Source organism: Panthera tigris, chromosome A1, assembly GCF_018350195.1.
Source record: "Panthera tigris isolate Pti1 chromosome A1, P.tigris_Pti1_mat1.1, whole genome shotgun sequence".
Classification (NCBI taxonomy): Eukaryota; Metazoa; Chordata; class Mammalia; order Carnivora; family Felidae; genus Panthera; species Panthera tigris.
In genome coordinates, this window is record NC_056660.1 from 47,857,756 (window position 1) to 47,870,881 (window position 13,126).

At 39.7% G+C, this 13,126-nt stretch overlaps 1 protein-coding gene across 9 annotated transcripts in view; it reads right to left on the reverse strand.

Moving 5' to 3' along the window:
- The window catches only part of KLF12 (Kruppel like factor 12), a 1,146,238-nt gene that overhangs the window by 110,755 nt on the left and 1,022,357 nt on the right, over positions 1-13,126 (reverse strand). For all 9 annotated transcript variants that reach the window (XM_042978247.1, XM_042978214.1, XM_015543647.2 and 6 more), the window contains one exon: positions 5,904-6,039. In XM_042978247.1, coding sequence (XP_042834181.1) covers positions 5,904-6,039 — 136 coding nt within the window. The remainder of the gene's footprint in view (positions 1-5,903; positions 6,040-13,126) is intronic.

Sequence of the window (13,126 nt, forward strand, 5' to 3'; positions counted from 1 at the left end):
CTCTTGCACTGTTCTCTACTATAATTTAAAAGACATTAACAAACTCATACAGGAAGAGATTAAGAGAAACAAGAGGAGGTATTCAAATGGTTCAGGATGAGAAAAATGAGAACAAAAACACAAACAAAAACCACTCAAGATTTCTGACCCTTTTTTATCATTAAATGCACTTTTCTAAATGAAGAACCATGTTTGAACTAGCAGCAAAGTTTGAAATAAGAATAGGGTATCTAACTTGCTTCCATATCGGTTCTTTCAAAGAACACTTAGGTGAAAATGTGCTAAAGATAACGCTCTTCATTTCCAGAAATTCAAGCAATTTTTAAGAAGGTACCTTCACATGAGCAATACTTCTGTGAACAACACTCATGTGAACCACACAAGGGTTAGGGAGGCTGACACCCTTTGTGGGAAAGAATCCACGTGTAACTTTTGACTCTCCCCAAACTTAACTACTAATAGTCTACTGCTGACTGAAAGGTTTATCAATAACAGAACCAGTCAATTAACACCTATTTTGCATATGTATTACATACTAAATCCTTACAATGAAGTAAGCTAGAGAAAAGAAGATATTAAGAAAATCATAAGGAAGAGAAAATAAATTTACAGGATTCTACTGTATATATCAAAAAAAATCCGTGTGTAAGTGAACTCGTACAATTCCAGCTCATGTTGTTCAAGGGTCAACTGCAATAAAAACTGGGAGGAAGACAGTGAAGTGTTTTAATTAAGCTTAAATGTACTTGACAATGAACCATTTAAAAAGAATATCCTTTCATCAAGTGCCAACATCAGAGATGCTAGCCGAAGCAAAAAGTTACTAATGCTATTAATTTTGTTGCTTTTCTTCCCTCTGAGAATCATAATGAAGATCAGTGAGGGCAGACTGCTCAGATATGGTAGGAGTTCAACAGTCACGTGCATGCACCAATTCTCAAAGGACTGACACTGAGAAACAGGTACGTCTCCTGAAAATCGTCATCTGCTTCCCTCACCCCCCACCCTACCCTTTCTCACTCACTGTTACTGAGTTACTATACAGGTTTCCCCCACCACCAGAAAGTAGAACATTCTCCTATGAAACCTTTGGTAAGCCAAAATGGTGTAGAGCGAAGAATGACCAGTAAATTTTATGGAAAAGTTTTTGAGCATTCCCAGACCCCCCAAATAACCTCTCTTAGGCCTTTGTGATGCCTTAGGGCATGTCTTGCTAACAAAGGCACACAATTAATGGAGATAAAGCACAGCTGTTCACAGACACAGCTCAAAGCTCTGAAAGCTTGGTGCTGAGATGCTGAGTGTGGTTCCCAAGGAGGGAGCCTGGTGGAGCTGCTCTCGCTGCTGAAGAGTATTGGGGGAAAAAAAACCAACAACAATACTGAACACCATTTTTGCTTTTCACCGGTTTTTTGTAAAGATGAAAATCCTCTTTGGATTCCTTTCAGTTAGCAAAAACAGGTGCTAACATAGGTCTTTCATAAAAGCAAAGTGGCATAATGGGAACTTTTGAAAGCAGGGGATGCCTGTATCTAGATCCGTATTCTTCTAGTTTAAGGTCTGTGCCTGGTTATGCTGAAATTTCTCTCAGGAGATGTTCTAATTCGTTTACACTTTAGTCTGAACAAAGTTGATTATCCTACTCCCAGTAACAAATGAGGGGTATGAATGTTTGGAATTAAGAGAAAAAGAAAAAAAGGGGGTACAGAAATTAGAGGGTCTGGGTAACACAGCCAAACTGTACCTATTTAAAAATATCATTGTTTTGCCTGGGGTTAGAGTTAATTACAATAATTTGCTCTAATCATGCGCCTGTACTTCTCTTTTTCCAAACACTTATTTCATAATTACGTTTGTCAAGTTGTTAAGGGTAACAACCCTATTTTACCATCCGAGGAAAAAAACAGACCAAAACAAAACAGATGTTCTATGAATTGCTGGAAGTTAGTTTTGTCACAATTACTGAACACATGGTTTCTGACTTGGACAGTATCTCCACAATTAAAATGAGAAAAGGGCAGAGCCTGCCTGTGGGCCTCTCTGTGGCTTTTACCAACGTATCTGAATTTGCTGAGCCTAAGCTGATAAATGGCAATCAAATGAACCAATGAAGGTGGTAGAAATGATAAGTTCAAGCACAGTTCTCGAACTATACACACTGAAGTAACCTCACTTTCCGCTCTAATCCCAAGCAATGCTTTTTTATCTACAGACAGGAATATCTGAATATTTAGAGAGGAGGATGCAATTCTGGCTAACAACTGCATTTCAAAGCAAAGGAAACCTTTCTTAAACTGAAGATTTAAAAGTTCATTTTACAAGCCAGTAAAATGCAGAATACCAGACATTAGGAAAACATTTATTAGTATATTAAGGTTTATGCTGTTGTAGATATACAACGTCAATAAAGTAAGGCACCATATTGAAAACTCAAACTATGATGATTATGGCATGAGGCAAGACTATGAACCTGAATGGGAAGGGAGAGAAAGAGGATCATCTGTTGGAGGTATTTACCCTGTGGGTTACCATGTTGTAAGGACTGCTCAAGGACAAGGCAGTTTCATCCATTTCTAGTGTCAATCTTCCCTAATATCCTCCTTTCTCATCCTTTGCCTTCTTTTTCTTGATTGACAAGAAATTCATTGGCACCACTACATTGGTGGCCAATGAATTAAGAGGCCAGCCTTTGAATCCTCTTAAATCATGACTCCTTTTGCCTTTGATTGGAACGTCAAATGTGTACTGGTTAACCAAGAATTTATAATATGCGATCTCTAATAAACATAAATCTTTCATTTTGTTGTCTCTCTACCTGTAGACATGCTTCTCAATATGACTCTCCCAACAAAGTTTTGCAAGCACAGGAAATAGGTCAACTGATATCTTCTGGAATCCTCTCATCTCACATATGCCAAACTGATGTTTTAGACTTTTATTATTTAACATGTTATTTTATTGATCATAGTACACTGAAATCTTTGCTTGTTTGACAGCTTTTGAGTTAATAACTGATAGCTTCTGAGAAGGCATCAAGATCCAAAGGCAAAACAGAAAGAGAGAAAACAGAAAATAAACGACAGCAACATGCATTAAAGAATCAAGGAGAAACTGAGAGGAGCAGAAAGACGTGCTTATGACTGTACACATTGAAAGTGAACTTTAGGTAAACCTAAGTACAGATTTTTTAAAAGTGTCTAACAAGGATTATATATTTATTTGTCCCAGAATAAAATTGTTCTCAGTATATTACTGTAAGTTTTGAAATACACCCGTATTTAAGAGGTCTCTACAGAGCACACTTTGTGCTTCCTCTAACACTTTCTTGTACTTCCTGGTGTTTACACACACATACTCCATCTTGAACGATGGTTAATTAACTATTGATGGGTCCTGGCATTCTAGGGCTTCCCAGGTGACGGCTCCATATTCTTTACTAATCGTTTAATGAAAACACTTACATGAATAATGAATCTGGCATTTCCCTAGATACACATGCAACTTTTGTAATAGTAATAAAGGCAGGCATATGCAGTTAAACAAGATACTGTGGCTTGAAAATGTTTTCACAAATCAAGTCAGAGAGGTTATGCTGAAAATGAAGCTCCAGGTTTTGAAGCTGCTGTTAAAATTTCACATTAAAATATGCTATATGTTATAAGCTCATAATATTAAAAGAAACAGTTATACTTGACAAGTTAATACCGTTGTTTGTTAAGTCCTTAATAAAGTAAGCACAATTGAGATCTTCATAATCATAGTTCCGAACTCTAAAGTTTGAATTAAAAGCAACATACCCACATCTATAAACACACGTACACACAAACTATAAAATGTCTCATAATGACGCAGGAAAACGATATGATTAAAATGTCTATGAAACCTACTATTCACCTTAGAATTGAAACTTGTCATTATTTAGTCTAATTTTAGACATGGATCTTAAGACTTAGATTACACAAACCAGGCCTGATCACTGATTTAGTGGTGACTAAGCATGCCACCATTTTAAACAGGATTTCATCAACCCCTTTGATTCAATACCAATCTTGGCTCAAATGAACATTTGCTTTGGAGAAACTAAGTGACTACAACCAGTTATTTGAACACATGAGTGAAAAAAAGTTTTTTTATAGGGGTTGAAATGCAAGAATATCATTGGAAACAAACATTACAAGTACTCTTAGAAAAAGATCCATTTTTGGAGTCAGAAGTCCAAAACTTTGCCTTGTTACTATTTATCAGATGACTCTGTAGGGGTCATTTAACTTCTCTGATCCTGAGTGCCTTCATTTGTACAATTAGAATAACAGTATTTGCAACATTTTAATTTCCTAGTTGTCTTATACTACACACTATTACTCTTACCATCAATAATTATATTCCTAATTCCATAATTAACTGAACAGCCTTCTATGTGCCAAAACTTTATGGCTCGATTTTTATATAACTTATATAACTTTTATATAACTTTATATATATTTTTATATCACATCCTCACAATGGTCCTATAAGGTAAGTGCTCTGATTTTTTATACAGACGAAGAAACATCTCGGAGTGGTTAAATAACTTGCCAAAAGCCACACAACTATTAAGAGCTTAAATATAAATTTGAATTCAGATCTTTGACTCCAAATTTCATTTTAGATCCACTATATCCTGTTTCCCCTAATATACCATATATATTTGTGTGTATGCAAACATATATATAATATAAACATATAATATGTATTACCTATAGAACACAGAAACATATTATTCATTTTATATATACACATATGTTTTCAATTCTAAAATGCCATACTAGTGTGTGTGTGTGTGTGTGTGTGTGTGTGTGTGTGTGTGTGTGTGTTAAAGATTACAAAGACTAAGGCATGGAGCAGGGTCAGTACTTAGTCAATATTTGGGAAAAGGAATTAAATTATGGGAAGCGACTAAGATCATTTTGAGTGAACTGTTAATTCATGTATCAGCAATAACAGAGGCTATTTAAATCCCATTCTTATGTAAGATTATGTTTTTAAAATTATTCTATAGAAAAAAAATATACAAAGACTGGTCATAGGTTCAATTCTAGATACAGAATTACCAATGATGGAAAAGCAACTATCTTCCATAAGCAAGGGATGAAACCTAACTTTATGGTCTAGATAAACGAAGAGAGATAAGATCTCTTTAGGGGCACCTGGGTGGCTCAGTCGGTTAAGCATCCAACTCTTGATTTTGGCTCTGGTCATGATCTCACAGTTCATGGGATCGAGCCCCCCCCATCGGGCTCTGTGCTGACAGCACAGAGCCTGCTTGGAATTTTCTCTCCGCCCCGCCCCACCCCCGCTCCTCCCCAACTCAAGCGTGTGCACGCCTGTGCTCTCTCTCACTCTCTCTCAAAATAAATAAATACAATTTTTTTAAAAAATGGAGACAAGATCTCTTTAAAAATTACATATGATTCTGAATTTTCAAAGTGATGAAACATCATCTTCCATATTTAAAATTTCAAAAAAGCTATTCTGTACTTTCCTATCAAAACAAGATACATAATACTTGCCATATTTTATTTCTCTTGACTGTTGTGTGTGAATAGTAACAATGATGATGATAACTGACATTCAAAAAGAACAATATATTTTTTTCCAGAGTTAAGGAGAAGAGGTTAGAGATATTAGGAAAGAGGCACAGAAGTCTCATTTCTAATACAAGCACACATTTTCAGCTATGTAAAATACTCCATGCTTTCCCCTAATCTGCTCCCGAAGAACGTCAGGCCGGATGCTGACGGGTGCTGACACGTGTGCCCATTCAGAGCTAGAATGACAAGCCCTGGGACCAGAGATGCTGCTGCTTCCATTACCCACTGAATACCGTGGCGATTCTTAGGTCATCCTGAGAATGTGGTACTTACTCTTGTACTGCTCTGGCTATGGAAAGGGCCGTAGATCCAGTCTCATTAACGCTATCTAAGGTCACATTTGGCAGGTCATCATCGTCACTGTCACTTTTACTTTGTCTGGGAGATAGGCCTCGGGGGTCCATTTGTGCTGGGAAAAAAAGGCATATATAATGAATTAAAATTAGCGTGCAGAAAGATAACCTTGTCCTGGACCAACATCAAGCACGGCATGTCTCGTCTGTGCCTATCGCACACAATGGAACTCTCTAGAAATCCCAGGAATTCGTGAAAGTGGCGCATTTAATGGACTGAGCGCTCACTGACTTTTCCCTTGTTCACTTGATTTACAAAACCTCAATCAGCTCTCAACAGTTTCAGGGGATGACTACAGAAACAGAAACTATAAAATGCACAATACTATTAACTCCTGAGTGGTCAGAAGCTGATTAGGTAGCTCATCAGTTACTGTGCAACCCCCTGGCTCTTCCTTCTTGCTTCTGCTGCCAGAATTCAGGCCATTTCACTGCTCATTAGCACGTTCCCTGGAAGGTGGGGAGCACAGATTTTACCTGCCTATATAGCTCTCTTAATAAGCCTAAAGAAGAGCAAGGTTTACAAGACTAAAAGTTGTAGGTATTTCTCATACTTCAGTGAATACTGTCTCACAGTTCATTACTGCTCTAAGTGGAGATCTGAGTGCCCCAAAATGACAGAAGTAGCAGCATTTTAAGTGTATGTTTTATGTGCCAGAAAGTGTTCGTCTCCACACTGATTTCATTTTTCAGAAAGGCATTTCCAGCTAGGATTCTCCTCCCACCGTGAACTTGCCAGCAAAGCAAGAAATAGCCCTATGTTCTGTGACCCCTGCTGACCGGGACCATCAGATCCTTCCAAATGAGAGGATTACCATCAGCATTTAGTATGTGAATGCATATTTTTAAAAGTTAGATTTCATTTCCACTTCCTCCTATGAACAGCCTTAGCATCCACCACTGTCTAGGATTTCCATCAGCCCTCACCTCAAGCACAGAATAAGCACACCTTCTAAATTAAAAGTATTGGACTAGCTACACAACTGCATTATTAAAATACATGACTTCAGCCCCAGCCAGCTGCAGCCAGACTTCTGCCCTTCAAACCTGCCTGCAAGAGATTTCTAAAACCACCACTGCTCACAAAGAAAAACAAAATGAACTTCACATCATGGTTACAATGACATCTTTTTACAATTTCTTTTTTTCTTAAATCATTTTTTTTGTATTGTAAATTGTACGTTAGGTAGAACCACTGGGAAATGTTGATATTTCACCATTTTTTACCCACAAAAAGACCATTTCTTGTGAGTCTACTTAATACTTACAATATGAATAGAAAAACCTAGAGAGTTTCAACATAATTCTAACTAAACTTGGCTAGGAAGGAACTTACATCTGTTAAATCCATTACCCTAGTGTATGTGACATACATTCTGCCTGTAAATATAAACATACCAGAATATATTCTGAACAAAGGAAGGGCTTGGTAAATGTTTGTTAAAAGAGAAAATAATCAATTCAAACAATCTAAAGCAGTGGTCCTCAACCAAGGACAAAACTGCCCCCCACTCCCCCTAAGAGACATTTGGCAATGTCTGGCTTGTCACATTCTGATTTGTCACGACTTAAGGGGAAGGGGATCTCGTGGGCAAAAGTCAAGGACGGTGCTAGATACGCTACAATACACAGGACAGTCAGTCCCCCATGACAGAGAATTATCCAGTCGAAAACGCCAAGAGCATGCAAATTGAGAAACTCTGATCCAGAGATTTAAGAGTTTGGGTGCCTGGGTGACTCAGTCCGTTACGCGTCCGACTCTTGGTTTCGGCTCAGGTCATCACGGTTGCTGGGATCGAGCCCCGAGCCCTGTGTTGGGCTCTGTGCTGACAGTGTGGAGACTGCCTGGGATTCTCTCTCCCTCTCTTTCTGTCCCTCCCAGTCCCCCCTCCTAAGTCAAAATAAATAAACAAACATTTACAAAAAAACTTTGGATGTATAAAAGTGTCACATCTTATGACTTCTGGTTGTATAACTACATTGTAATTTCAAAGCCACTATCCAATGACGTACACTATATGTTGGATTATTCATATTTTCTAGTCCTGTCCTCAAATTAATCAAGTCACGGTCATGTGACTCAGCACTCACAACTTCTCCAAATGCAGTATTCAGTTTCTCAAATGCCAGGAGTCATGCAGTGACACTCATCAAGAGTTATTGTTTTCTTTGTATGATACACAGTGGGACAAAAACACTGTTTATTTTCCATCTGATCTCTAAAGAAGATTCCCTAAATGAAGGATGTTGGGGAAACTCTTCAGGAAGGAAAGTAACCAGTTCCACAAGCATCTGACAACAGAGAGCCACCTAAGCATTCAGTCACTCCGAAGGCACTGAAAGCACCGAATCATTTAAGATTTATTTTGACTGAAGGCAGCAGAAACTGACTCAGGCCAACCTATATTAAACAGAATGCACTGGAAAGCCATTGAGCAGCTCACAGAATGGAAGGTAAGGAGGTAAAGATGAACAGCTATCACTCAAGCAGCACAGCACACAGGAATGATATAGGCATTTCAACAGGAATTCATAGACAGCGTCTTTTTGGGCAGCCCTAGAGTAGAATGATTCATTTGACAGTCATTCATGACTACTCAAATTGAGCCAAGAAAATGAGTATCAGATCTATCTAGGCTTCCAAATCACATATTGTGTGGTGTTACATACGCCTGTAAATGTCAGCAACTTAACATTTAAAGTTGTTGAAACATCATCTTGCCTGTGCCAAGATACCAAATTAACAAACAGCTAAAGAACAGAGAATATCCTGGTGGTCCCATTTTGCCCAAGAGAAGTAGAGCCTCCGTGGAGAAGTAATACAACTCAGGGAAGACACGGGCAGTTCACCAATAAGCTCTCTGGCTCTGACAGCCTAACTGTAATAATGATTCCAGACAACTGGTGTGAGGGTTGATCATCTCAATTACGTTATGTTTATAACTTAATGAAAGTTTAAAATATGTTAAACATGGTATCTCTTTTGATGTACTTTTCAGGAACATCATAATTGAGGATTTCTTTCCAATATTTTCAATAAATATTATGAAATACATCTGCTACCATCATGCTGGGAAACTCTTTTTACCCATACCTTCAGCCAAGCTGAGGAAGTAATTAGAAAGGCTTTTTAAAATCTGCATTGCTGATTAGGTCAGATGATTAGCTTATCTACATACTTGCATAATTCTACTCTATTTTTATTAAACGTGGGATAGGAACATCTACCCTAGTTCACCTCTATTAGTCTTCCAGTTCCTCAGCTCATTTCAGAAGCACAGATTCTCTGAGGCACCCATTCAGAGAAAACGGAAAAGTTACCTGGACACCAGAACTAAAAACCCATCTACTCCTCTAAGTAAGAGAGCAGCAAATCAACTATAAACATCTGAAAATGATTTACATTTGAGATTTTGTTCCTTTTCAGTGATAAAGGGATCATATAGTTTTGGGTATCCCAGCTCATTGTTGATGGTGGCGTCATTGCTGAGTTGGAGGTGCTGTGGAACAGGGTGTGAGTTTCATACCATGTGACAAATCCCTAAGAAGGGAACCTCAGAACCCTAACACCTGTAGTTGAACATATTCACTCTAATTTTCTAATATGCATGTACAATAAACTATTCCTGTAAAGATCCTCCCAATAAATCATGTCTCCATATATCCATGCCCTTGTGTGGCTGCTTCCCATAATGACTCCAGACTTGGCTATATGACTTGACGTGGCCAAAGGAATATTAGCAAACACGACACAAAGCAAAAGCTTGTAAAGCACTTGCATATTGGGTTTCCCCTGGATCTGTTACTGTTTTTAGAACATAGCCACCATGTGAAGGAACCCAAGAAAGCCTAAAATACATGCTGTTCAGCTGGAAGCCAACACCACCTGAGGTAAGTGACTCATTTTAGAATGACTGGTGACTTTCCAGCCACCAGATGATTGTAGCCATGAGTGACCCCGGTAAAACTAGCATGAGAACCGCCTGGCTAAACCCATCCCCAATTTTTGACTCACAGGATGGAAAGCAAATAAATAGTGGCTGTATCAATTTAGCAGATTTGGGGGTGCTCTGTTATATGGCAATACAAAATCAATGCACTCTCCCAGATTATTCCAGAGGTTTCCGGGCAATGATGTGGAATGATGTGTAACTACGATTACAGTGAGCCCATCACACTCCTCTCTAATCTCCTCCCAGGAGGCAACCCAGACTTAAGCAGCATAAATTTAAGTCGGCTATTAATAGAAGTATGGAAAATAAAAGTCACATATTCTGTATTATTTACTTCTCAATCCAAAACATTCAAAATGTATTTACAGTTACTTTGGCTTTAGAGGAATCTTTGATCCTTGACCTGCCTCAGGCAGGATTCTACTGGAAGGGTCTATCAGTTGGTATTACCATTCAGGTGAACAAAGCTTTTCTATCCCTTTTCTCAAACTCCTAGTGATAGGAGGGTCATATGGGTAGATCGTCCCAAGTAAGTGGCTAGCCAAAGCTAGTTTCATACGTTTGCCTCTCTTCAACTCACATGGGGCACTTGAACTTTATTTCCCCTCCCAGTAACAGTAAACTGACATAGACACAGAGACACCAATGTCCATTCTCACCTCCCCCACCTCAGCTTAGGTGTGGACAAAAGATTGAATGCTCTATCTTACGCAGAAATAAATTGGCCCATTCAGCTATTCTTCAAGGAAAGGAAGTTCTTCCATATGTCACCCTATTAAATGCAAACAATACAACAATCTATGAACATACATTGAAACTTTAAGACTAACATGTCCTAAAAGTGACTCACAGAAGGATTTATTCAATCCCTTTCAGCTTGGCCTGCCCAGGCTGAAGGACAGGGGACACTCGCAGAGGGAAGGGCAGGAGGCAGCTGGTGAGCAGAGGCTGTGGCGCTGCCAGCCTTTCCTTCCCCCTCTCTCAGCCACTGCTAGGCTGTCTGGTGCCTGCAGAAGCCCTCGCTGTTCATCCTACCAAGGCTGAAGCATGTCCCAGTTAGAGAAACACTGGCTTCCACAAGCGCTGCTGCTTTCTGCTCGAAAGAAGGGAGTGGGAGAATGGGGAGTATTGAGGGGAGGAAAATGAACACATGGTGGTCGGGGGGGAATGTGCAGAGGGAACACTCAGAGCATTATAGGCTAAAAGAGTCCTCTTGCACCACATTCTATGCAGGAATTGCTCTAAGAAGGACAGCTGCAGTGTTTCTTTAGATAAAAACAGAGCTCTGGCTTCAGAGAACATGGGTGAGACTTCTGGCCCCATCACTGGCAGCCTTCTGATGTTGGGCGATAGATTTCCCACCCTCTTAAACTCAGTTTCCTCCTTGCCAGTGCTGATGTGCCAGTAAATGAGATGATGCATGCAAAGCACTTGTTACCCTGCCTGGAATTTGGTAGCACATTACCATTCTGCTGTTTTTTAAAAATTTTTATGTTTTTATTTATTTTTGAGAAAAAGCAAGCAGGGGAGGGGCAGAGAGAGAGGGAGACAGAGAATCCCAAGGAGGCTTGGGGCCATTAGCGTAAAGCTCTATGTGGGGCTCAAACTCACGAACCACAAGATCGTGACCTGAGCAGAAACCAAGAGCTGGGTGAACACTCAACTGACTGAGCCACCCAGGTGCCCCAGCATCATTCTGTTTTACCCTGGCCGTCAATGTAGCGCTTCTCCAACCACCCCTTATATGACACTACTGCTAAATCCCTTCCCATCTCCCGGGCTGTTCGAAGTAAACAGTTTTCTTTTGAAATGTACCTAAACTGAAAGTACCGTCACAGAGGCAGAGTACATATTGGATAATATATAAAACCACTACTTCTCTTGATCCGAACATTCATTTATATATTCAGCCAACGGATATTTATTGGACACCTATGAGAAATCAAGCAGTCTTTTGGGTGCTGTGGAGAGAGCAGCGAACAAGGCAGATAAAAATTCATGCTTTCACCCTGGGGGGAGACAGACAATAAAAAATAAACAAGAAAAACATAGTCAGATAATGATAAGTGCCATGGAGGAAAAATAAAGTAGGCAAGAGGGGGTGAGGGCTAGAGGCTGCTGAGAGGTAGGTGAACAGTTTTAGAGAGGGTGGCCCGGAAGGCCTCATGGAGAGAATGGCAGCTGAGCAAGGACCTGCAGGAGTTGAGGGGAGGCTAGCAGATAGAGACCGGAGAGGGAACGCAGCGCGTTCCAGGCAGAGCAAGCAACAGGTGCAAGAACTCGAAGGTGGGAAATTGTGTTATGTGCCAAAGGACCCACAAGGAGGTTTATTCCATTGCTCAAGCTGAAAAAGGGGTGAGGATGGACAGGTGAAGAAATGCACAGCCCATGTCAAGATTCTGGGTTTTGCTCTGACTGGGAAGGGAAGCCATTTGGTAAGAATCACCCTGGCTATTGCGCCTGGAGCACAGGGGGACATCCAACCAGGGGTACAGGCGTAAGAGTCATCCAGTGACATTAACATTCTCTGAAAACCTCGCCAGCTTTTTTTCTCTTTGGCCACTTCATGCTGGCTGCACATAGAGCACTCAACGAAAACTCAGGACTTCATTACCTGAAGGCCTACGAGGTATGCTTTTCCTAATATGTTTGTCCGACTGCTATCCTGACCTCATTTGCTTTCAGAATACCCACTGTTCAAATAGATGCCTGATCTTTCTAGCAGGTCAAGATATACGATGAGAGAAGAATTCATTAGTATATAAAGCTTAACTTCAAGTACGGTGAACTCCAAGACCAGAACCAGCTCTCCAGGGTCCCACGTTACTTACCGAAGTTTTGATTAAAATCACTTTGTTTTCTTTACTTTTGCTATTGCTAACGAACTGGTATGCCTCTACACAGTGGCAACTGTGATTGTCTACATCACCCCAAATGAAGATTTAAAAACGTAATCAATTATGTAAATTCTAGAATGTTGGTACTGTGTAGATACAGTATGCAATTTATTCATTTTTTTCTCAATTCCTATCTGTGCACTTGACAGAGTAATGGCTTCTGCTCCCATCATATTAAAAAAAATAACCTCATAATGTTGTTATAATTCTCTAGTTGCAAGTACCACTTCTCAGTTATGATGCCACTGGACCTCTCTACAGCTTTCAAGACTGTCGATTATCGCTCTTCCTTT